The sequence below is a fragment of the Chrysemys picta genome, chromosome 9 (assembly GCF_011386835.1).
Source record: "Chrysemys picta bellii isolate R12L10 chromosome 9, ASM1138683v2, whole genome shotgun sequence".
NCBI classification, from domain to species: domain Eukaryota; kingdom Metazoa; phylum Chordata; order Testudines; family Emydidae; genus Chrysemys; species Chrysemys picta.
In genome coordinates this window covers 27,708,605-27,732,737 of record NC_088799.1, presented here as the reverse complement: position 1 = coordinate 27,732,737, position 24,133 = coordinate 27,708,605, and the positions used below count along the sequence as shown (strand labels likewise).

At 43.0% G+C, this 24,133-nt stretch overlaps 1 protein-coding gene and 1 long non-coding RNA gene across 5 annotated transcripts in view; one reads left to right on the top strand and one right to left on the bottom strand.

Moving 5' to 3' along the window:
* LOC101948442 (uncharacterized) overlaps positions 1 to 10,484 on the bottom strand; it is a 194,897-nt gene extending 184,413 nt beyond the window's left edge. For all 4 annotated transcript variants that reach the window (XR_010590356.1, XR_010590355.1, XR_256918.4 and 1 more), the window contains exon 1: positions 10,346 to 10,484. This is a non-coding gene — a long non-coding RNA (uncharacterized LOC101948442). The remainder of the gene's footprint in view (positions 1 to 10,345) is intronic.
* The window catches only part of TSC22D2 (TSC22 domain family member 2), a 43,259-nt gene continuing 27,118 nt past the window's right edge, over positions 7,993 to 24,133 (top strand). The window contains exon 1 of the mRNA XM_005308216.4: positions 7,993 to 13,427. Within this exon, the coding sequence (XP_005308273.2) occupies positions 11,464 to 13,427 (1,964 nt within the window). The 5' untranslated portion in view covers positions 7,993 to 11,463. The remainder of the gene's footprint in view (positions 13,428 to 24,133) is intronic.

The window sequence follows — 24,133 nt, the reverse complement described above, 5'->3', positions numbered from 1 at the left end:
GGTTTTCCCTCAGATGAAAATGGAAACTTTTTTTGGATTGATGACCCCTTTTCCTTAGATTACTCTCCCCAGCTCAAATTTGTTGATGGACATGTTGCAAAGCCCATTTATTCAAAGGGCTGAAACATCGTAAGTTCTGACTGACCAGAAAATGTGGTACACATGATGGTTAGTCATTTTGGTCTGCTGGACAGTGATTAGGTGAAATTTGGCTGGGTGGGGGGAAGCAGAAGTGCTGATGCCTTAATCTGTCTAGATATTGTAAAATCCTATTATATATGAGGCTTTTAAACATATGTCAAGGGCCCCCAGAGCCTTGAATGGGAGCCCTATAGTGTGTTTCTAACAGGGGGTATTTGATTTAAATCATGATTTAAATCACTAGTCAGGAAGATTCTATTTAATCATGGATTTCTACATAAAAGTGAGTTCTTGTTGGTTGTTATAACCTTAATACATATTCTTCCCAAGTCAGAGATAGATGTAGGTTTCATTTTTAGAAGGTACACACTATACATTTTAAAAGTGATTTATTTTGAAAACTTTTCAGATTAGCTTTACAGCTGTATCAGAAAATGAATGATTGTTTGGTTTTTTCATTTACCAAAGGTAACTGAAGCAGATATTTATGAAGTCATTGACAGGTGAACTATATCCAATTCAACAGGTTAATAATTAATATTTGGAGGATTTTCTTGCCATGCTGTATTAGGAGGAGGACATCACCAGACAGACATTTAAATTGTTTTATTTAACTAAAACAACAATATTATGTATTCTGGATTTTTTTCTTCAACAGCAAACATAGAATATTTTAAGAAAACAAGCATATGATTTGTTTAATTTAGTTAAACATTCAAGTTTTTTAAAATCAGGTTTGTTTTTGTTGTTTTTGTTAAAATTGCTTATAACTAAAATAGTTAAATGAAATATTTAAAAAAAAAAATTAAATCGACTATGTCAGACAAGTCAACATGAGAAACTTAACTTCTGCAGCTAACTCAGTCGTCTTCAACTTCATTTTCCTGTTTGTTCATAATCTGGAAAAGAAAAACAAGCTTTCCTGCTTTTTCAGGTCCCAAACGATTTCTCAATTTGGAACGAATTAGTCCAAAGGAAGAAAATATTATTTCTACACTGGCAGAAGAAGCTACTGCTGTTAAAAGTCAGACTATCACTTCAATAGTCTCTGAATCCAAGTGCTTAAGTGACTTCCACCAGTTCACTGGTGTGACTTTCTTTAAAACATCATCAGCAAACATATATTTCTTGAATGGGTCATCTGTAACTCTGAAAGTTTATTATAGTTGGCATTATGGAGAGATGATTGCTGGATGTCCATGTCATAGCCAACTCCTCTTCTTCAGCAGTTAAGGTTTGACCCTGGTACCAAGTATTGAGAATATTTGCAAGAAAATGAGCTGGAGATAGTGCTTGTCCCATTTGTTTTTTTAATGGTTGTTTAATTTAACTCTTTCATTGCATATTTCTCTTTTTAAGATCTCAGTCAGTTCCTTCCAAATTTCAACAGTGTCAGTAATAAAACAGCCATTTCCCTGCATTTTGTTCAAGGCTACAGAAATAGGCTTCAGGGTACTCAGCATGAGTTCAACATTTCTCTTAAGCCCAATGTTGAGAACTTTGGCTGTGACCGTGCCATCTATTTTTTCATTATTTTGTTCACAAACTGTCATCAGATTAGGCCAGTTCTTGATATAGTACTCAAAACAGTCCACTACTGAGTTCCATCGCATGTCTTGTGGGAGAGTTAGCTTGGTTCCTCCCAATTTCTTCAGAGCAGCTGCTGCAAAGTGGTTGTTACGGAAGTATTTTGCAATTTTAACATTAGCCTTTATTTCTGGAACACTGAAGTCTTTGGCTAGGAGGTGCATCAAATGAGCACTGCAACCATATGTTATTAGCTTGGGACTCTCTTCTAAATAATTTCTTCTCATCTTGGATACATTTGCAACATTGTCTGTGATCAAGCTGCATACCAGACATTTGAATATTTTTTCACAGTTTGTTATAGCTGTGTGCATTTCCTGATGTATCAATTGTTTCTGTAAGGAAGACATTCCCTTCTTCTGTTGTCACACAAGCACGTACAACAGGATCATTGTGGACACTGCTCCACCCATCAAGACTCAGGTTAACAATTTCACCCTCTAGATCTTTTGCACACTGCTCAATTTCTCTTTCATACACTTTATCCAGCAATTTGCCTGCGACATCTGCTCTGTTGGGTGGACTGTATCCCGGTCTTAATGATTGAACCATGTTAATGAACTGTGGGTTCTCAATCATACAGAAAGGAGAGTTTGTTGCATAAACAAACCGGGCAATTTTTTCATCAATTACCTTTTTTTGTAATCTGCTGGTTCTTATCACAATTTATCTCTGGTTGTTTCTGGATGATGGAGATTTTTTTTTTCTTTTTGATACAGGTGATATACTGTGGCTATGTGAAATACATGATGTGACTGAAACACTGTCATTGGCAGATAACTCTGAAACTACAGAAAATGATGGTGATCTTGAAGGTGGATAGTCCTCATCCTGTATGTTGAGGATGGATTCTCCTAAACAAAATAAGTCAATGCAGTTATTTAATTATTATTACCATACTGCTCATTTAGTATTATTGCATTCACTGACACTCAGTACTACTTTAAAGGTGAAATTGTAAAAGGAAGATCTGCCTATTTCAGCTATTTATTTTTTATCACAACTATATCTAAAATGATAGTATCATAGAATAACAACTATATTTTTTGCTCAAACATGATAATTCAATAATAATCCAGAAAGAAGACAGGTAGTCCTTAAGAAAGAAGTATGAAATAAAAAAGTTTACCAACCTGAAGATCCTGCATGTTCAAACATGTTCCTTTCATATCACTTCTCATGATGTAGTTTTATTCGGGCAACCAGGCCTTGCATTTCTTTGTTGCACTGTTTGCATTTTGCATGCATGCCTGTTTTACCCACAGGTAGAGGAACTTCATTAAAATATTCCCAAACTGGGTCTCTTTTACAGCCTGCTGCCATTATAAGTTTTCCCTTCTAGTGAGAGAATAGCATGGTAGATCTCAAATCAATGTAGGCTACACTCAGAAAGACCACAAGACTTCTGGAATATGCTGCTCAAACAGTTTCACTTTTGTTTCTGCTGCCTGTCCCTCCCTTCTCACATTTATCTCCAGACTTCTTCTCCTTGTCCAGATCTATTCCACCCCCAACAATCTTCTATTCATTGAACTTTTTGAAACTTTGCACTTTTAGAGAGAGGTAAGGGAATGACTCTGTGTACACAAATTTGCAGAGGGACAATAGAGTTGAGGTCTGTTATTTCTCCCCTCTATATATTATTTATTTATTTATTTATTTAAAAACATTTTTGCTGTTAACAAGCATATTATCTCTGGAGACACAAATTCACAGTCTGAGAACTGCAAAAATAAGCATCTCTGATGGTATCTTCTAGACTGAGCCCCATTTGGTAGATATTGGATAGAAAGATTAACCTAAATCAGTGGTTCTCAAAGCCGGTCCGCCGCTTGTTCAGGGAAAGCCCCTGCTGGGCCGGGCCAGTTTGTTTACCTGCTGTGTCCGCAGGTTCGGCCGATTGTGGCTCCCACTGGCCGCGGTTCGCCGCTCCAGGCCAATGGGGGCTGCGAGAAGGGCAGCCAGCAAGTCCGTCGGCCCGCGCCGCTTCCTGCAGCCCCCATTGTCTTGGAGCGGTGAATCGCGGCCAGTGGGAGCCGCGATCGGTTGAACCTGCGGACGCAGTAGGTAAACAAACCGGCCCGGCCCGGCAGGGGCTTTCCCGAACAAGCGGTGGACCGGCTTTGAGAACCACACTGACCTAAATAATGTATACAGAAGCCGCTGGAACCCCATAAAATTGGGTCTCTAATCCAGGAACTACTGGAACTTATTTACAAAATTTTCTTAAACATTACATGAATATATTGTCTCATACTATAGAATTAGAATGTATAATCCCTATTCCATGATGAGATAACTTTGAGCTATAATGTATCTATCTTAATTAAAAAGAAAAAGAAAAGGTTCAGAGAAGGGTAACTAAAATGATTAGGGGTTTGGAATGGGTCCCATATGAGGAGAGATTAAAGAGGCTAGGACTTTTCAGCTTGGAAAAGAGGAGACTAAGGGAGGATATGATAAGAGGAATATAAAATCATGAGTGAGGTGGAGAAAGTGAATAAGGAAAAGTTATTTACTTGTTCCCATAATATAAGAATTAGGGGCCACCAAATGAAATTAATGAGCAGCAGGTTTAAAACAAATAAAAGGAAATTCTTCTTCACACAGCGCATAGTCAACTTGTGGAACTCCTTGCCTGAGGAGGTTGTGAAGGCTAGGACTATAACAGGGTTTAAAAGAGAAATGGATAAAATCATGGAGGTTAAGTCCATTAATGGCTATTAGCCAGGATGGATAAGGAATGGTGTCCCTAGCCTCTGTTTGTCAAAGGGTGGTGATGGACGGCAGGAGAGAGATCACTTGATCATTACCTGGTAGGTTCACTCCCTCTGGGGCACCTGGCATTGGCCACGGTCGGTAGACAGGATACTGGGCTGGATGGACCTTTGGTCTAAGCCAGTACGGCCACTCTTATGTTCTTATCTTTAGATAGGTTTTTTCCTCAAAATCCGATTTTTTTATGTATTTTTTCTTCTGCATATTAAAGTTTCAAAGCTACATTAAGTCAATGTTCAGTTGCCCACTTTTGAAAGAACAACCATAATGTTTTGTTCAGAGTTACGAACAACCTCCATTCCCAAGGTATTCGTAACTCTGAGGTTCTACTGTATATAATTGCTCAAATAACTGTTTTTGATTTACTGTATCCTCCTGGTTATCAAAAAGAAGTACCAGACAGTGCAGAATTGCAAATCCAGATATTTTAATTGTTACCAAATACCAGAATCAAAGCTTTCTTTAGAAAAATAACTAAAAACTCCAAATGCAAAACATGATTAAAATTGATTATTTAAATCAAGGTTTCCTGCTTGCTTTTTTAAATCATGATTAAAACTGATGATGTAAATCACTTTGATTTAAATCAGTCTACCCTATATTTAAACCTTTGTAAAAAACTCAAACTGAACTTTTTAACATTTTCAGAAAAGTTCAGCTAAATATTTTGTTTTCTGTGGTTTCCTTTGTACTTCTTGATTTAATCTTGAAGCAAGAGTACCGAAATAGCACAAATGTGACTGGATTTTGGTATCCAGGAACATATTCTATGATATTCAAGGAGCTGACAATATTTAACAGTCTGAATGAAGGAGATTTAAAAATATAATGAATAGGGAACTCATGAATGAAATGTCTCACTGAAACATTATCATCAGAGGAAAATACTTTTAAAACTTCCTTAATCAAAAATGAGGGTACATCACCCCAAATGAGCAACACGTTTGGAAGAGTGCCCCAAATGTTCAAATCTGGGTCCCTGAAGTTAGGCTTCTAAATCCATAATTAGGAACCTAAATACAAGTGGTTTGATTTTCAGAAATGTTGAGCATCCACAAATCCTACCGAAGTCAATAATCAAAAGCAGCTTTAAAAATCATCCCAAAGAGGATAGGCTGAACTGGACCCATCTTGTTTTTAACATAGAGGTATGGTCTTATGTAGGTGCTCTCGTCTTTAACACAAAGGTGCCACCCAACAAGATGACAGACAACATAAAATGCTCTGTCTCAGGCCTTGTCTACACTGGCAAGATTCTGCGCAGTAAAGCAGTTTTCTGTGCTGTAACTCCCGAGGTGTACACACTGCCAAGCCACTTAGTGCACAGAAACTGCGCAGTTGTAGCGCTGTAAAAAAACCACCATAACAAGAGACGTACCGCTTTCTGTTCCGGGGCTATAGCACTACGGTGCCAGTGTAGACACCGTGGTCGATTACAGTGCTGCGAATGGCCTCCAGGAGGTGTCGCACAATGCCTCTCTGGTCATCGGTTTGAACTCTATTGCCCTGCCCTCAGGTGACCAACTGTCATCTCCACCCCATAAATTCCTTTGGAAATTTGAAAGTCCCCTTCCTGTTTGCTCGGTGATGTGTACAGTGGTCTCAGCACATCTTTCCAGGTGGCCTTGCCTGCTCCACGCACCACGTGATCCCCCACTTGGAGTAATGACGAGCGGGTGGACCTCATCAGCATTTGGGGAGAGGCGGCTGTCCAGTGCTCCGGCTGTAGGAATTATGACACCTATGCACAGATTTCACGATGCATGACAGAAAGACGCCATGACCAGGACACACTGCCGGGTGAAAGTGAAGGAGCTGCAGAACGCCTACCACCAAGGCGTGGGAGGAAAACCACCACTCCAGCGCTGCGCTCAAGAGCTGCCGGTTTTACAAAGAGCTGGACACGATACTTGGTGGCAACCCCACCTCCACTGCGAAGACCACTGTGGATACTTCGGTGGCTCGCATGCCAGTCGAAAGTGGACCGAGCCAGGAGGAGGAAATCTTGGACAAGGATGTGGAGTGGCAGGGGAACCCAGAGGCAGAGGCTGACTCGGAGGTCACAGATGCATGCAGCCAGGAGCTCTTTTCTACCCCAGAGGAAGCTTGCCAGTCACAACTGTCAGATCTTGGTGAAGGACAAACAGGAGAGGAGGCACCTGGTAAGTGGCTTTGATTTTGGGAATTGCTGAAGTGAGTTGCTGGGGGCAGGAGGGTTGCAGGCTTGTCTCCCATCACATGCCTAGTCTGAGCAGCAGAACAGGCTGTTGATTGACTCCCTCTCCAGGAAACTCTTGTGGAGATACTGGGCAATCCGCTGCTGCAGGTTCTTCAGCAGAACTGCTTTGTTTCTTGCCCCATTAACAGTAACTTTCCCACGCCAGTGTGCCGTCACGATGTGGGGACGACCATTGCTGCACACAGGCAAGCCGCATAGGGGCCAGGGCGGAAGACGCAGGCTTGGAGAAGACCCTGCTCACCCTCAGCAGCGAGATAGCTTCCATAATGATCACATCCTGTGGAAAGTGTGGGGACAGGAATGATTATCAGGCCCCACCCTACAGTGCTGGCTCTCTCCAAAAGCAACGTGCCCAGTATACAGCAGAGTCCAGGAAGAGTGATTTACCCCGCCCCTGCGGCTACTCACCATTTTGGCTACTCACCATTTTGGGGGTCTTGTGGCTCATGTGTGCTTGCCTGGTTAGCGTCAGGTGTGTGAATACTGGCTGTGTTTTAAATCATTGAATCAGTGTTCTCTGTGTTGCAAATAATCCTGCTTCTGTAAAATGTTACATTTAAACTTCACAGAGATGACCTTGGGAGCCCAGCCTCCCTCTTTGTTATTGGCAGCTGAATGGCTGCGCAGAATTAGAAAGTGGCCAAGAACTAAAGAGGACTTTCTGCGTGATGTTATGATGCACTCCACTGCCGAGAAACAGAAATTGAAGGAGTGGTGGGACAGCAAGAAGAGGGACCAAAAGGAGAACGAGGTACGCCAGAATGAAGCCATGGAGTGGCTCTTAAAGGTTATGGAGAGCCAAGCAGATACGCTCCAAGCGATACTAGTTCTTCAAACCGAGCAGCTCCACGCCCATCCTTCTGCAGCCGCTGTCGCAAAACTCTTTCCCATGCACCCCCCCCCAACACCGTCAACACACTCTTATCAACCTCCTGGCTCCAGTCTATATCCATGTCATTCCACTCCTTCCCGCGCCCCACAGTCCAGCACTGCAGACTCCCACTACCCACTGCACTCAACACCCATCCCTCTGCAGTTTGGCCCTGCTGAAATACCATACCCGCTGCATTGTACTCCAAAGGAGAAGGTTGGATATGATCCCTGGACATACACAAATCTTTAGCCATCCTGGGACCCCTCCTCCTCCTGGGACCTTCCCTTCCCCCACCCCCTCACAGCTGATGTGTTGTTTTTTGTTTGACTCTCTCCTTCGGCTGTTGTCTTTTAATAAAATAATTGTGTTTGAAAGCAATCTTTATTCTATTAATTGAAAGCAAAAAGAGCACTGCAAAACAACATACAATTATGTTAAACCACATATTGCATCGTCTGCACCAATCACCTCCTAGCATTACAAGCACTGCACTCCCGAGCATATCAACAAATATTAGTGGCTTTCAGCTTCAAATTGCTGCCTCAAGGCATCCCTGATCCTTATGGCCTCGTGCTGTGCCCTTCTCATAGCCCTGGTCTCTGACTGCTCAAACTCAGCCTTTAGGCACTGAGCCTCTGCGGTCCAGCCCTGAGTGAAGTTTTCACCCTTCCCTTCACAAATATTATGAAGCGTACAGCACATGGCTATAAGCATAGGAATATTGTCATCGGCCAGGTCCAGCTTCCCATAGAGGCAGCACCAGCGAGATTTTAAATGGCCAAAAGCACACTCAATAGTCATTCTGCACTTGCTCAGCCTGTTGTTGAACCGCTCCTTGCTACTGTCAAGTTGCCCCATGTATGGCTTCATAAGCCACGGCATTAAGGGGTAGGCGGGGTCTCCCAGGATCACAATGGGCATTTCAGCTTCCCCTACTATAATCTTCTAGTCATGCACCTTTCTGGACCAGCCTGCGTTAATGTCTGTGAAACGCCCATGGTGATCCACAAGCACCTGGAGAACAATTGAGAAATATTCCTTGCGATTAATGTACTCAGTGGCTAGGTGGTCTGGGGATTTCTGGGATGCGAAACAATGCATCACAGGTCATTGGGACAAGACCCAGGATGCCCTGCGACCCTCTACACCTTCCCACAAGTCTTAGCGGCAGAAGAGAAAGAGATGCGCTGTGGGATAGCTGCCCAGAGTGCACCGCTTCGAATACTGCTGCAAGTGCCACAAGTGTGAACACGCTATTGCGCAGGCAGCTGACAGTGTGAAAACATAACAGCGGTTTCCCTTCAGCACTCTCTGAGCGGCGCTGTAACTGCCGGCATTGTAACTCTGCCAGTGTAGACATGCCCTCATTCTGAGCACCACTTAGCGTCTCAGAAGGACTGCAGATTTCTAGCATTCAACTGCGGCCGAGCTGCTAGAATCAGTATGAAGCAATCCATGTTGTGACTTGTAGTTTCTGCAGGCTGCATTTCTGTATTAAGGATCCAGCCCCAGAAATTTACTTAATTAATTAATCTCATGAAAGACCCCCAACTGTCAAAACTTATACACAATTTTGAAACCATAAAAACAGACTAACACGGCTACCCCTCTGATACCTGATTTTTAAAGGTGCTGAGAACATGGAGCTTCCATGGACTTTTACAGAATTTGAGGGTACTCTGAAATCAGCACTACAGAAAATAATTCTGCTTATCTTCAGGTGCCTAAATATGGTCCCCGTGAAGGGGGGCATATCCCTGTATTGATCATGAAGGAGTAGATGGGGTGGCACATCTGTTTATTGAACTGCGGGTTGCTATGGCAGCAAAGGGAGTATCCCCATACTGAACATGGGGTCTATAATGTAGAAGGAGCACACACCCCAATATTCAACACAAGGACCTGCGAGGAGTAGTGGATGTCTCCCTAGCTTGTACACAGAGACCTGGGCCCTGTGGGAGGCAGACCATATCTCTCAACTTTACATGGGGTAATGGGGGGACCCAGTCCCATATTGAACAGGAGGTCTTGCAGGGAAATGGGGGTATCCCCGTACTGAACATGGGGCCCTGCGGAGAAAGGGAGCACCCCCCATATTAAACACGGGGTCCTAGCCCCATAATGAAATGGGGACCCTGTGGGCAGGAGAGGAGGGGGGCGCCTCCGCCTACTGCCCCGTGGTGGGAAGTGGCGTATCTCCGTACTCAACCCGGCGTTGCGGTGGGGGGCGTATCCCCGTACCGCTCCAGAGGCCCCATATGGGGAGAGGGAAGGTGGCGGCGTATCTCCGTACTGCCCCCGGGGCTCCGTGTGGCGAGGGGGCGTATGCCCCGTACCGCTCCCCTCCCGAGGCCCCGTGGGGGGAGAGAAAAGGGGGCGTGTCGCCGTACTGCCCCCGGGGCCTCGTGGGGGAAGGGGGCGTGTCGCCCGTACTTCTGCCCAGGTCCCGGAGGGGGAGAGGGAGTATCCGCTGTACAGCCCCCGAGGCCCGTGGGGGGAAGGGCCATAGCTCCCTACTGAACACTGGGCCCCGTGGGGGGAGGGGGCGTAGCCCGTACTGAATCCGTGGCCCGCGCGGGGGCGGAGGGAGCAGATCCCGGTACTGAACCCGGGGCTCTATGGGGGGGTGTGGAGGGAGCAGATCCCCGTACTAAACCCGGGCCCACTTGGGGAAGGGCCGTAGCCCCCCCGAACACACAACCCTGAACATGCAGGCGGGCGCTCACCCCTTTCACCTCAGGGCGGTACCACACCCGGGCGGGCGGGGGACGCCAGCCGATGGAACATTCCAAACGGTTAATACGACGCTCTGAGGAGGAGTTTTCACCCCTACGTGGTAGCCCAGCCCTGGCTCCACCCAGCGCTCTGCCTGGGAACGAATGTCCGTCAGTGCGTGGGCAGGGGGCGGGTCTAAGGTGTCGATGTCAGCACGGTGCTGGATTGGGAGAGGGGAGTGAGTGTCGTCGCTCTTCCCACAATGCATTGCGTACAATTTGAGCCCCATCTTGAGAGAGGGGAGTGAGCAGTTTGAATTTGAGCTCCCTCGGTGTCTGAGTGCGGAGCGCACCGAGTGGGGGCTGGGCCCAACGCTGCTCGATACCCCGCCCCGCCTGCGGGCCGGGGGTTGCTCCCTTGCCGCTCCCGTCGCTTTGCGGAGCCTCGGAGGGGGTGTCTCGGCTGTCGCCTCTGGGACTATCTGGGGTCGCTGCGAGCGGGCTCGTTCCCACCAAGATGCGCCTGGTGCTGATCTCCAGGTAGAGACTACAAGAGACGGGGCGGGCGGGGGAGCCAGGGGGCTTGGCCTCACCCGGCCGCCACTGCCGTGGTTCCTCTTCGGTCAGGGACTGACTGGCTCTCACACGAGCGGCCTGCTCGCCCGCCCAGGAGCCCCGGGCTGCCGGACGCCGCCACCCCGGTCGCGCTGCGAGGAGCAGGAAGCCTGCTGAAGAGCTTCGCCTGGTACTACCAGTGCGGCCGCACTGTGAGGCCGAGGAGGCCGCTTGGCTTCAAGAGGGAAAGAGGAGGCCCGGAGCCCGGTAACCACAATCCTCTGTCCGGCGAGAGGGAGGAGGCTTGCTGAGGGGCCCGGAGCTCTGCTGAAGGGGGAGGAAGAGGAGGAGCCGAGCCGACCACCAGCCCGGTGTGGTGCCCGATGAGCTTGGGGCTCCGTGGCTGATCCAGACGCTTGAGGAGGAAGCCAGAGGATGTATAATAGCGTCCGGGTCTCGGCTAATTGATCGTGACAACCTTCGCCTCTCCCTCGGACGGGCTCGGACTCTGCCTTCTCGCCGGGGTGCAGACAGCTTCACCCTTGCTGGCAGAACTCCCTCCCCAAGGAGGCACCATGTCCAAGATGCCGGCCAAGAAGAAGAGCTGCTTCCAGATCACCAGCGTGACCACGGCCCAGGTGGCCAGCAGCATCACCGAGGACACTGAGAGCCTGGACGACCCAGACGAGTCCCGCACCGAGGATGTCTCCTCCGAGATCTTCGATGTGTCACGGGCCACGGACTACGGCCCGGAGGATGTCTGCGAAAGGAGTTCTTCCGAGGAGACTCTCAACAACGTGGGTGACGCCGAAACTCCCGGTGCTGTCTCCCCTAACCTTCTCCTGGATGGGCAGCTTGCGGCTGCGGCAGCGGGGGCCGCGGCTGCGCCTCCGCCGGCTGCAGCTAACGGGGGGGCCATGCCCAAAAGCACCGCGGTGCCCCAAGTAACTGCTGTCCAAATCCCCTCCGCGGCGCCAGGAGGCAGCAGTGCGCAGGCTTCCGCTCCAGGGACCATGTCTCAGACGACTGCGGCCGCATGCAGTTCACGCTTCAGGGTGATCAAGCTGGACCACGGTACGGGGGAGCCCTATAGGCGGGGACGATGGACGTGTATGGAATTTTACGACCGGGACTCGGACAGTAGTGGCGTCCTGGCCAGGACTGGGGATTGCATTAGACATAGCAGCACCTTTGAGCAGGCTGCTCAGGAAAGAGATAGTGGCTTGGGTGCCACGGGGGGCTCCATGGTAATGTCGGCGGTGCCAGCATCGGCACAGGGCCCAGAGTCCCTAGCTGACAGCTCCCTTACTGCTGTGTCACAGCTGCTCCAGACGGAGAAAATGAACCAGCCCTCTTTACAGCAACCTAATTTTGTCATTGGGCAGCAACAGCAGCTGCAGCAGCCCATAGGTGGGGCCATTCCTCAAAGTACTGCTCAGCCGATGTATTCTGGGGCTACAGTAACGAATCAGCAGACTGTGGTACTGCCGCAGCAAACCCAGTCACAGGTAAATGCACAAAGTGTTGTACAGGGGGGACCTAACGGGAAGGGTATGCCACCTCCGAATGTAACAGTAGCCCAACCGAGCATGCCCATGTCACAGCAGCAGGTACAGCAAGCAAATGTACCAGTGACTCAACCTCAGCAATTTGCTTATCCTCAGCCCCAAATTCCACCAGTGCATCTACTGCCAACACAAGCTTCTGGCCAGACAGAATACATGCAACACATGACAGTTATGCAGAGTCAAGGAACTATTCAACAAGCTACTACAAGCTCTGTTCCAAGTACTGGGGCTTCCAGCCTTCCTGTGGGCCAGGTGGCTGGCCAGAATCCTTCACCTGTTGGAGCACCGATGATGGGAGTTTCACCACAGCCTAGTGAAGCAGTGGGACAGGGATCAGGATTGATGCAGAGTGGCCAGACTCCATCTAGTCAGACTGTCATACCGCAGCCGGGAGGTGTGGTGCAGCAAAGCATTGGACATACAGGGGTTGTACAACAGAAATCCATTACTCAGCATCAAATGGGTGGAAGTAGTCAAGTGTCTGGAATGCCTGGTGCTCCTCATGCTATAGTCTCTGGAGTTCAGAACGTGCCTGCAGTTGTGCCCGGTACAAGTGTGCCTAGTGTGTCTACCACTTCTGTTACTATGCCAAATGTCCCTGTTACTTTAGTTCAGTCACATCTGACCAGCCATACACCTGTCAGTAGGAGTACCGGTGTTGTCCAACAACATGTTGGACTTTCACTAATGCAAGGCACAACTAATGTACTTACAAATCTGCCACAATCCAACCTTGGACAGTTTCAGAGTCAGACTCAACCTTTAGTAGGCCAGATTGATGATACTAGAAGAAAATCAGAACCCCTACCTCAGCCACCACTTTCTCTCATTGCTGAAAGTAAGCCTCTTGTGAAGCCTCCCATTCCAGACACTCTCACAAATCCTCTTCACTTACCTGCAACTACTCCTATGAACAGTCTTGCCAGCTCTGTATTTGGCATATCTATTCCTGTTGATGGTGATGAAGACAGGTATGAACCATTTTATTATAACTGTTTAAAAATTCATGTAACTACTTGCTCTCTTACATATAGTTGGCAGGTAACAAATATATATAATATGAGAAAATAGTCTTCCCTTCGGGTCGTCCGTCCCCCCCCAGCCCATCTCTTTCTGAATGCATTTCAAAACTCAACTGCTAATAGGTGAGGGAAAATGGCTTAATAGAGATAAACAAAACCACAGTGCTCCAGAGAACTAGCATTAACCAAATTCCTTGATTGCAAAGATCATAAAAAATCAAGTTCAATAGCAGTATAAATTAGAAATATGTATTAGCATAATTCAAGCTTTTTGAATTTATTTTATATAGTGGTCCAGTGAGTTGAACAAAAGTGACCCTCCCTCTACTTTTAGCATAGCCATTCTTAGGGAATTCTTATCCTCTCAGTACACATGTAACTTCATTATTAATGGAGAATTATTTTGTTAGGTAATATTGACTGGAACTGTCAGATTTTATCAACTTTAGTAAAGGGTACAGTGAGAGTATACTATCAATTGATTTGTATGAGTTGCAAAGTGGGTTTTGTTTTTTTTTTTCCTCTAATGTAGATGGACTTTTAAGATTCCTTAAAGTACATTTAAAAAAAAAAGTATATCTTGTAGGTTTTGCTGGATGGGTAAAGTTCTGTGGCCTAAGCTAATCAAATATGCCTGAATTTGAAGGAGACTTCCAGGGAAAGGAGTGTGCTAAGGGTTGAAAATGATCTTGGTGGGGTAACCTTGTGTTGTAAAGGGAGCTAAATACATTGTTACAGTTGAGATTATTATGAACAAGAAGACAGAAATGTGTGTGATGAAATGTGCCTATCGTTCTTTAGGGAACCAGAATAACCTTTTCAAAATGAAAAATATTCTCATTCAAAGACATGTCCTGTAACAGTTCACACATCTAGAAAGAAGTACCAAGCTTTGAAATGTAAAAATCTGGCTTGTGCAGAGTAGTACTAGTAAAAACTTGCTCTCATGTGGGGGAAGGTAGAGAATAATTTCAGTAGCTCTCCTACAAGGTGTAACTTTAAAACCCAGAAGAGCTTAATCCAAAACACTGATTTCCAGGTTTGTTTGTTTTTAAAGGGGAGGGGATTCACTGAAATATTCTGGTGCAAAATAGTTACTAAATCTGAACACTCCTTATCATATGCACAGTCTGATATACTGTGTAAATCACAGTATAACGGGCTTGGGGGTTTGGTGACCAGTAGAACAAATTCATATAGTCATTATCAAAACTATAAACTGCTGACTGTTTATAAACACTAACGTTACCTTAAAAGATGAACTTTATTATAGGTCACTTCAGTGACTTTCATAAAGCTCAAAATAGTTTCCAGACTTCCAAAAGACATCACATTTGTTGTGGATATTCCCTTAGCACTCTTGCTATAGTGAAATCTTAGAGGATGCCTTTTCTGCTTCATCAGCCTCCTTGCCGTCATGTCCTAACTTCTTTGGGAATGTCAGTAGGAATGCTTGACTGTCTTCATTGCAATAAGCAACAGAGGGTCCTGTGGCACCTTTAAGACTAACAGAAGTATTGGGAGCATAAGTTTTTGTGGGTAAGAACCTCACTTCTTCATTGCAATAGTACCATCTTGTTATCAGTACCTTTTTGAAAAGGTTTTGTTTTTAAGGGAGAAATACTTTGTGTTCAGAAACTTTTTTAATTATTCCCATCTAGAAGTAAATCTGCAAATAAGAACTAGGAAGTGAGTTATATTCTAAACATCCTCTTTTCCTGTGTTATTAGTTTCTATGCTGAGTACCCCCAATTTGTGTGTTTCTCTTAAGGTACCTATACTTCTCAGTCATGTATTTCTGCTTGGTGTGACATGAAAGTATATTCTGTGTCCATGACATTGCGCTAACCTATGGATATGAGGCTAGCTTTTAGTGAGGGTAAAGTACTGGATGTACTTCATTGCATGGGTGTTTAAAGCTCTCGGCCTTTTTGAACCTTATAAACAAAGACCCCATTCCTTCAAGCTGTTATGCACAGGTGGAGATTTCAGTGGGGCTCTGTGCAGGAGTCAGTCCATATAGGACAGTTTGCATGATTGAGGCCTAAGAAATTAAATAACTTGCAAAATCTTGTGCAGTTCACTGCAGAAAGCACCTAAAGATACAGTCAACTTAGATCACATTTGTGTCTGTGCAAATAACATAAGACTGCCATAACTGAAAATGACTTGTTTGCTCTTTGTTTCACAGCACTCTTTGTACAGATAATGTTATTGTTTCTCCTGTGCAGATGCTTTCCCTGTTTGTGTGGGTCTTTCATGCAGCAACACAGAAGAGAAACTTTTTTTAAACTAGGAAAATATTAATGGGAGGAGGGAAGGAAGAAGTTGCTGAGGAAGTGGGGGGTGGAAGTTGTGTATAATACCTGGAATTACTTCCATTTTTGTAATTGACAAGATTTGAAGTTGACAGGGTGCCTAACTGAATACAGTTCACTCTTGTCCCAAGTAGGCCAGTTCCGTGCTTCAGTGGGCTTCCATGAATGTACATACACAAGCATTGTGTATGTTGGGGGAATATTAACAGGAGAAGACTGAATTCAGGGGACCTAAAAGAGGTAAACTATATCTTGAATGCCTTTATCCTTGCCATTGGAGCATTCCTTGTGATTCTTAACCCTATTTGCAGGTCGCCTAGAACAGTCAGCAAGCTAGACACAGATGGACCCCCTTTTTTTTCCTAGCAGTCTTTTTGTAACAACGCAGATTTTTTTTAAATGTAAAGTTTAAATCTTGGAGGGCCAAAATCTGCTTTCAGTTACCTCAGTATAGCCCAATGAACTACAGTGGAGACTGCATAGCAGAGAGAATTAGGCTTGGGGTGATATATAGTCTAACATTGGTGTCAGTTGTTCAGTGGAGAGGGCCAAATTTCCATTTAAATCATGGTACATGGGCTAGACTATAAATTTAGGACAGCCAGCTTCCCTCACACTACAGAAAAAGTCCAGGGGAAAATATGAATGGCCCTTGTGTAGTAAATGATTAGCTATTTGTTCAGTACCGTATTGTTGCATTCATTATCACTTGGTAGGAAAACCATGTTCACTTTCAGGACCACTACTATTTTTCTTCTTCCTTTCTCTGTTTCTTTCCAGTTTTACTGTTTTCCTCCATGTTCTTGGTTCAGTTTTTTCCTTTTCAACAACTTAAATTCCAACCTCCTGTGGGCTCACTTGCACCCATTTTACTGCTAAAACAATCAGCAGTGAAATAGTTTGACAGTGAAATGTCATCACTGGGCTTAGAGTTGACAGTGTGATTGAAATTAATAGAGGTTTTAGAGTTTACACTTTGAATCTTTGTTTTAGGCTGCCTGCAGACTCAGGAAGCTAACATTGTTAGTTTACATTTGGCACATATTTGAAGGATTTTTCTTTGCAACCATAAGGGCTAGAAGTGTCTAAAAATGAACATTTAATTTTCATATCTGATCATTATGGTTCATGTAAATACATCAAATGGTTGGATGTTTGATACCTCTGATTAAGTTATAGCACTTGTAGTTTGACAAAAGAATGAACTCATTATATAGGTAACTTTTAAAAAGAATCTCAAATGGTGGTCTTTCAACGGTTCATACATAGCTCTGCATATGCAAGGTTTCTATTTATTTTGTAAGCTGTTACATATTTAAATGTAGTGAGTAATAAAATGGGAAGGCTAGGATTCATACAAACTTCAGTTCGCATAAGATTATGCAGAGTTAGGTAGCATCTGTGCAGACAGTATGAAACTTTTGTTTTAAGGTGTATTGTGTATATAGTCCATCAGTAACCAGATCTAAAATGTTTCTTGTAAGGTGGCAAGCAGACTGTAGTTTGGATCTGATTTTTGGTAACCCTTACTTAAGTTGTTGTTCCTTTCTTTTACAAGATTTTTGAATAAAACTATTGTATCTAGTCCTATTGTTGACCCAGTGAATAAAGAGGAAATGATTAGTCAGTAAATCTCAAATGTCAGGAGCGAGGGATAGAGAAATGTTGGTATGCAACAAAGATTTAAAAAAAAAATCTTACTGATTTTAGCAGATGCTTTCACAAAGAGGGGAAAATGCTTTAGACTGCAGATACTTTTCATAACTTGCATAACAAACAGTTTTGGTTCCCGTCTCCAAATTAAGTCAGTGGACTGAATAAAATGCAACAATATTTGAGGATGGAGGAAATACTACATTTAGTCAGTGGGATAGATCTAAGTGTTGAAATTACCACATATATTGGGGAAATGAAGAAAAATGGTAAGTGTCAAACTAAGAAAAAAATTCTAGCTTGTCTTTCATGCTTAATTTTTAAAAATAGTACAACTTAAAGTTCTTGGTGAAATGGAGTTGCAGATCTTAATAAAATCTAATTAAATTGGAGTATTTCACTAGACTTCTGAAATATATGGTCTTGTTTTTGTAGAGGTGTGAAAAGGTGGATACTCGTATAGTGAAACTGTCTGTTGGGTCCAAACATACATGCTAGCTTAGGACTGTGTTTTGGCACTTGAAAAAATATGTTGCCACTGTTAAAAGAATACATTACTGAGAGAGCTTGTTCAAACCACCTACATGTTTGGCAGACTTCTGGGGCAAAATATTACCAGGCATGTTGGAAAAGGAGCAGAGTAGAGATCATTTTCCAGAGATAGCTGACCAATGTGAACTGCACAGGCTATATTCCAGGAACTCTAATGAATGGCTGCAATTGTGAACTGTCAGCTACAGCAGCTAGACTGTTGAAAACCTGATTGTAAGGACCTCTTCATGGAGTATATCTCTCTATTTAGTTAAATGGCTTATTTGTATAGCATGCTAATTGTTGCTAATAAAGTATTATAATTAGTAAAACTGAGCTCTTGAGGCCTCATTCATAATTCAAGAACAAAACCTTGCATGGGCATTAACATTACTTTGATAAGGGTCTCTTTATGTATTACTCAAGGTGCATATTATATGCTCTATTCCAAAAGAAAAATAAAGGCTTATGCAAATAGATACAAATGACAGTGCTTGAATTGTGCTGTTGTTGAATACTGTCCCTCTTTTCGCTTTGTTCTTAAGTCTACTAAGACTTCTCCACAGCTGCAGAGCTTAATGTTTTCAGTCTCTCAAATCAGAGGATCTCACTTAAGTAGAGCTGAAGGAATATCTGTAGGTGTACGCGAAACCCAAACATGGGCAAATCCTGTTTCAAGCCATGAATGTCTTCAAGTAGATCAGTGTTCCTTCTTCTGTCTCCATGATGAAAACATATTTTGAAAAGCACAGTTAAAATAAAACTCAGTGAACAAAAATCAGCCAAATGACATACAGATGCTAATACAGCTTTATTTTAAATTGTATGAGGTCAGCAGCAATGAATAAATTGATTTAAAAAAAAAATTATACAACCAGTTAAAAGTAACTTTCATTAACATTTCCTTCAAAGATGAAATGCAGTAATTTACAAATATTTTTAAAAGGAAATTGTGGACCTGAATACTTTCTAAAATTAGCTAATGTTAAGTCTGTTTTCCAGGGCATAGTGTTTGAAGTGTCCTGAGAACTCTTTAAAATTCATATACACTTTGTAATGAGTCTTTGCTCCTTTGTTTTATGAGGGTCTCTTGAGCAGTGGGGAAAATGGACAAAGGTGCTGTCAAATGAATAAACAAATCCTATTTTAAACTTCTCTCACTGAAGTGTTTTAGCTATAACAGGCAAAAAAATAAAAATTTTGTTATTGATGGTGTCCCTAAAAGATGCTCTTTTTTTTATTTCTTTCTGGCTTTCCCTTCTAGATTCTTCTGATCACATGCGGTAGATTTATCAAGCCTCTTTCATCCCAATAGGTTCTACAGTACTCCATAGATAGCTACATTAGCTATTTCTTTCCTTATTCTCTCTAATGTGGCAACTGTTCCACATAATCTGTTTGCAGAAGTAATGCTAAAATGTTTTTAGGAGAGGAAGTGAAGATATATAATTAAAAAAATGACTGACTGACTGGAGAATGTAGGCAGCCAGAATCCAACTACCAGCATTGGAGTTTAGCCCAGATGCTGAGTTTCATTTTTATGAAAAGTACTGTAGAATCTTTTGTGACCACAGGTGCCATTGTAGTGAAGAGAAACAATTTGATGTTCCCTACTAAATGTGTTGGGTTTTTTTCAATCTTTCATTTATGTTCTGAATATCTGTAAACTTTCAGTTGATGCTTAAGATACCAATTTCCAATCTTGGTATTCACGGAACTGAATAACTATTTTTTGCTATTTGTCAGCATATCAGAATTGTCTGTGCTTATTGTATACGTCAGCAAGCATTAGCTATAAGAAATTTTATGGATCTCTTCCAAATTAATAGAAAACTGATCTTTAAAAGGGTGTGTGTGTGTGCGCACACTTACTTTGCAGTAAGCATCGTGCAAGCGCTATAAAGTGTGACCAGTTTGTAGTTGTGTTGGATAAATCGTGATGACAAACTACTGCAGTTGGCACCCTAGCTGACAGTTATGAAGAGAGGTAACTTCTTTCAGTTATTAAGAGTGAACTGTTCTTATCCCCAGAGATGGTTCTCCCAAGTTTAGCGTGATAACTGTTGAGGTGCAGTGTAAGGCTGCATTTTTCACTCCCTGTTCTATAAAAGTTCTTTGGTGTAAGAAGAGAACTTCCACTTCCATCAAATCTGTATGCTTCATGAGCTCAGAAATAGGATAGTTTATTGAAGGAATGGTACGCTTTGCTATGTATATCAACTATGCCAACCTAACAGTAGGCCAATAAGCCTGGCTGTTCGCTCATCTTTCTATCGCTGTATGAAAGACAGTGTTGCGAACAGCCACCAACAGTCTAATTGTTGTTTGTCAAGGGAATTCCATATTTTCCCTTAGTAGATGTTGGGAAGGAATTCACCACTCAAGTCTCTGATGTTACTGTGAACTAATTGCATCAATTCTGTCATTACTCCTTGGTGTGAGAACACTTTCATATTGCAAGTATAACTGAGGAGGAGATGAGATGTTAAACTGATCAATGATGGAGGATTGTACCTCTTACTGTATATGGTGGCGCCTAACTATCAGAGAGAAGCTCACATTCTTCACAGTAATGGTTGTGAATTGAAGCACAGATGCAGTTCAGCAGAAACACACAAGTCCTGTCTCCCCAGCCTCAGGAAGAAATGAGGGGAGAAGGGTGGAATGGAAAAACAGTAGTCCACAATCTGATCTTTATCTGCATAAGGTACTGTGTGTTAAGTTCTGGTTGCCTCTTAAGAACTGTGGACAACTTGACAGTAGGTGGAGCACAGTGCTGCTCTTGTTACACTAGCTATGCTAATATAAGTTGAAATTTGATTTTCTCCTAATAGTCTCTAATGTTAACCCTACGAACACCTCTGCAGGTAAATTCATTTGCTATAACTCTTGCAAAAAATATGCAACGCTTACGTTTTTATTCATGTGCAAAACATAATTTATTTGAATAAAAATTGTTTTCACATAGCTTTGTACAAAAGCAGTTTATACAGCATTTATCAACTACTGCATGAGTTGTTGCATGCTTTTGCACAAGCAAGATACTAAACAAAATGGAAGCTTGAAGTCCTGATTTTGTTGTTGTTCCCACTTTTAATGTTAACTGAGGACTGAATTAGTAGAGCAAAAAGAGGAATAACCAATTAAATCTAAGGGTATTTTCCTGTTGCCTCAATATGAACTTCAGCAGAAAACTAACAGCTCAACTTCTTTCAGTGAGAATTAAAAAGAATAAGGCCAAATCTGGATTTATTGGCTATTTGGATAGTACAGTAAATTTCTCTCACTCCTGTAATTGAAAAATGATTCCCTTTCAATAGATTAGTTTATTTAAATTGCTTTCCATAACTTGCACAATGCACTTATAAATACCTTTTAATGCCAGCTCTTCGTACCTTTTGTTTGATACAAGGTTTTGACTGCAGCAGCCATTATGGCTGCTATCCTTTTAGTATAGGTCAGTGGGTTTGAAGTCCTAAATCCCACATTACCGAAACACAAATCAAATATTCTAAGAATTGTAGTAATCAATTTTCAAGTTACATATTTATTTTTTTTGTACCTCCTGTTACTGATGTAACCTTGGGCTATACTTACTACCCTCTGTTTACAAGTGAGTGCTTTTTTTTTTTTTTTTGTATATTGACATGAGAAGACATTGAACCACCAGATGTAGAAATTTACAGCAAAATTATGTTTAAACTCTTACCCTTTCAAATTGGCAAACGGAGGTAGATAGCCAACTGTTGGCTTAAGTAAACCATTTCAAAATGCCCGTCCCTTGTGTTTTGTGTTTGGTTTGGTTTTTGTTTTCCTTCAGATATAAAAGCAAGTACTTTGCACTTCTTACTATTTGCAGTATGTTTGACAGTATTCTAAGGGTAGGTCTACACTTACCTCCGGGTCCGGCGGTAAGCAATTGATCTTCTGGGATCGATCCCGGAAGTGCTCGCTGTCGACGCTGGTACTCCAGTTTGGCGAGAGGAGTATGCGGCATCGACGGGGGAGCCTGCCTGCCGCGTCTGGACCCACGGTAAGTTCGAACTAAGGTACTTCGAATTCAGCTACGTTATTAACGTAGCTGAATTTGCGTACCTTAGTTCGAAGTGGGGGGTTAGTGTGGACCAGGCATAAGAGGTAGAAGTGAGAACTCCAGTAAAGGATTGTTACAAATGGCAGTTGATTGAAATTCCCCCACTTTGTCAAGTGACAAGACTTCTCCTTCAGGGTTCTCAGACACTTAATGGAATTCAACTAATAACAAATTTGCCTGTGTGTTTTTAATGGCCTTTCTACAGCCAGTTGATAGTCTGAGGCCTACATCTATCTATACATTGTAGCCATAGGAATAAAAGGCAATGAATTTTAACTTTGCTCTTAGAGCTGGATTGAAATAGTATCTACTATCAATCTAGTGATGGTAGGAATTAGCAGAGCTATGTACTGGGACAGTTTATCTGGTCTTGTTGACTTCCTGCATCCATTCTGTAACCAAAACAAATCTTCAGGCTTAGATACAATTAAAGCTCACATGCAAGCCAGAATATTTATCCTACTTATCAGTATTGTGTGCAGAATTTTTTGGGGGTGGAGGTGAAAGCAAAAGGGATAGTTGTCTCCTTTGGCATGTAATGCACATAAGCAGGATTGTTTCCCCTCCTGAAGGAGAACTTCTTAGATTCTGGTGTAAACAGCGCTGCTGCAGTATTTGCCACAAATGATTTTTAGCTTAATATGAGACAGATGGATTTTCCCAGCTTATTCTTCCGTAATTATATCCTTGAATGTCGTCCTCCATCTGGAAAAGTGAGTATCTGTGGAGTAATAGACAAAGGCTGACATGATTATTTTTAATGGTGATTTAGCCTGTCTTGGTCTCAAAGGGTCCCTTCCCCATCTTTAGAAGCTTCTCTTCTTTACTCCCTCCCCCATTTCCCCCATTGGAAGTTGATAAATGTTGAGAGTTGAAATAAGTGATCAACCCCAAAATAGATAAGGGAAATGGAAGAGCTGATGCCAGCATCTCAGGGAGCCAAACTGGAAGGCAGCAAAGCTGGCTTTCACTGAACTTCCTCATGCTGCACACATGAGCCAGATTGTTTGTTTGTTTGTTTGATTTTAATCCCCTCTTAGAGGCTATGTGATTCCCTTCTCAGGATGAAAACTTGTTTCTTCTCCAGCACCTTGCTTTGAGATCCAGGAGAAAGGTACAGGCTGCTGGTAGGGCTATACAATTTCCATCAAAAACCGAATTAAATGCTACTAGGAGGTGACTAGAATTGTTTAGGTAGCTCAATTCTGATTGTGGGGTGCAATGGGAAGCAACAGGGCCCTTGGGGAATAGAGCCAGCTTCCTATACATTAAACACCTAGAGCGCCTAGCATCAGAGTTCATCCTGCCCCTTGCCTATTTCCTTCTCCAGTTCTCTGAATGAAGCCCCTTTTATCCAGTCAAGGTGCTTCCCTTTCACCTCTTTCTAAGACCGTTGAGAGGAGCATGAAGGCAGCCACTACTGCTCCACTACCACTGCTAATGGGGGAGACACTTTGTCCCTAGAAAAATAGGAGGTGTAAGTTGACTTCTAAATATCAAGCTTAGTATTGAATTATTTGGGTTTTTTTTTATGGTTTGAGCCATATCAGAACCATCTGAGTTTTTGTCACTAACTTACAAAGCAAAATAATTTTTTCCAGTTGAAACTTCTTCAAAAACAGTACCATCCTCTTGTATGGAGAACTTTAAGAGCTCCGTTCTGCTCCCAGTAAACTTAGTTGCAAAACTCTTGCTGATCATGGCCTAGTTTGATGAATGGTCATACTAAAATGGAACACTGATATAAGAATATGAAGTTTGCAAGACTCTGAACTCAAGTTTGGTGTTCCAAGGCAAGTACTCAGAGCAGGATGGGTTTAAGGTCCTGGTTTAATAGGATATGTAACTGACTGCTCCTAATGAAAAGTGGAAATACCTGGATTTTGTGTTTTGGAACTTTATTAAATCTGCATTTGTTCCTTCAGTCCTGTTCAGCTTTCTCCTCTAGCCCCTCCCATTTACCCTCTTGGCAGTATGTTCTACCGTTTAATAAGTTTGAAACTTTCAAAAAGAAAGTAAGTTTCACATTGCAGTCAGTGAACCAAATAAATAAAGAGAGA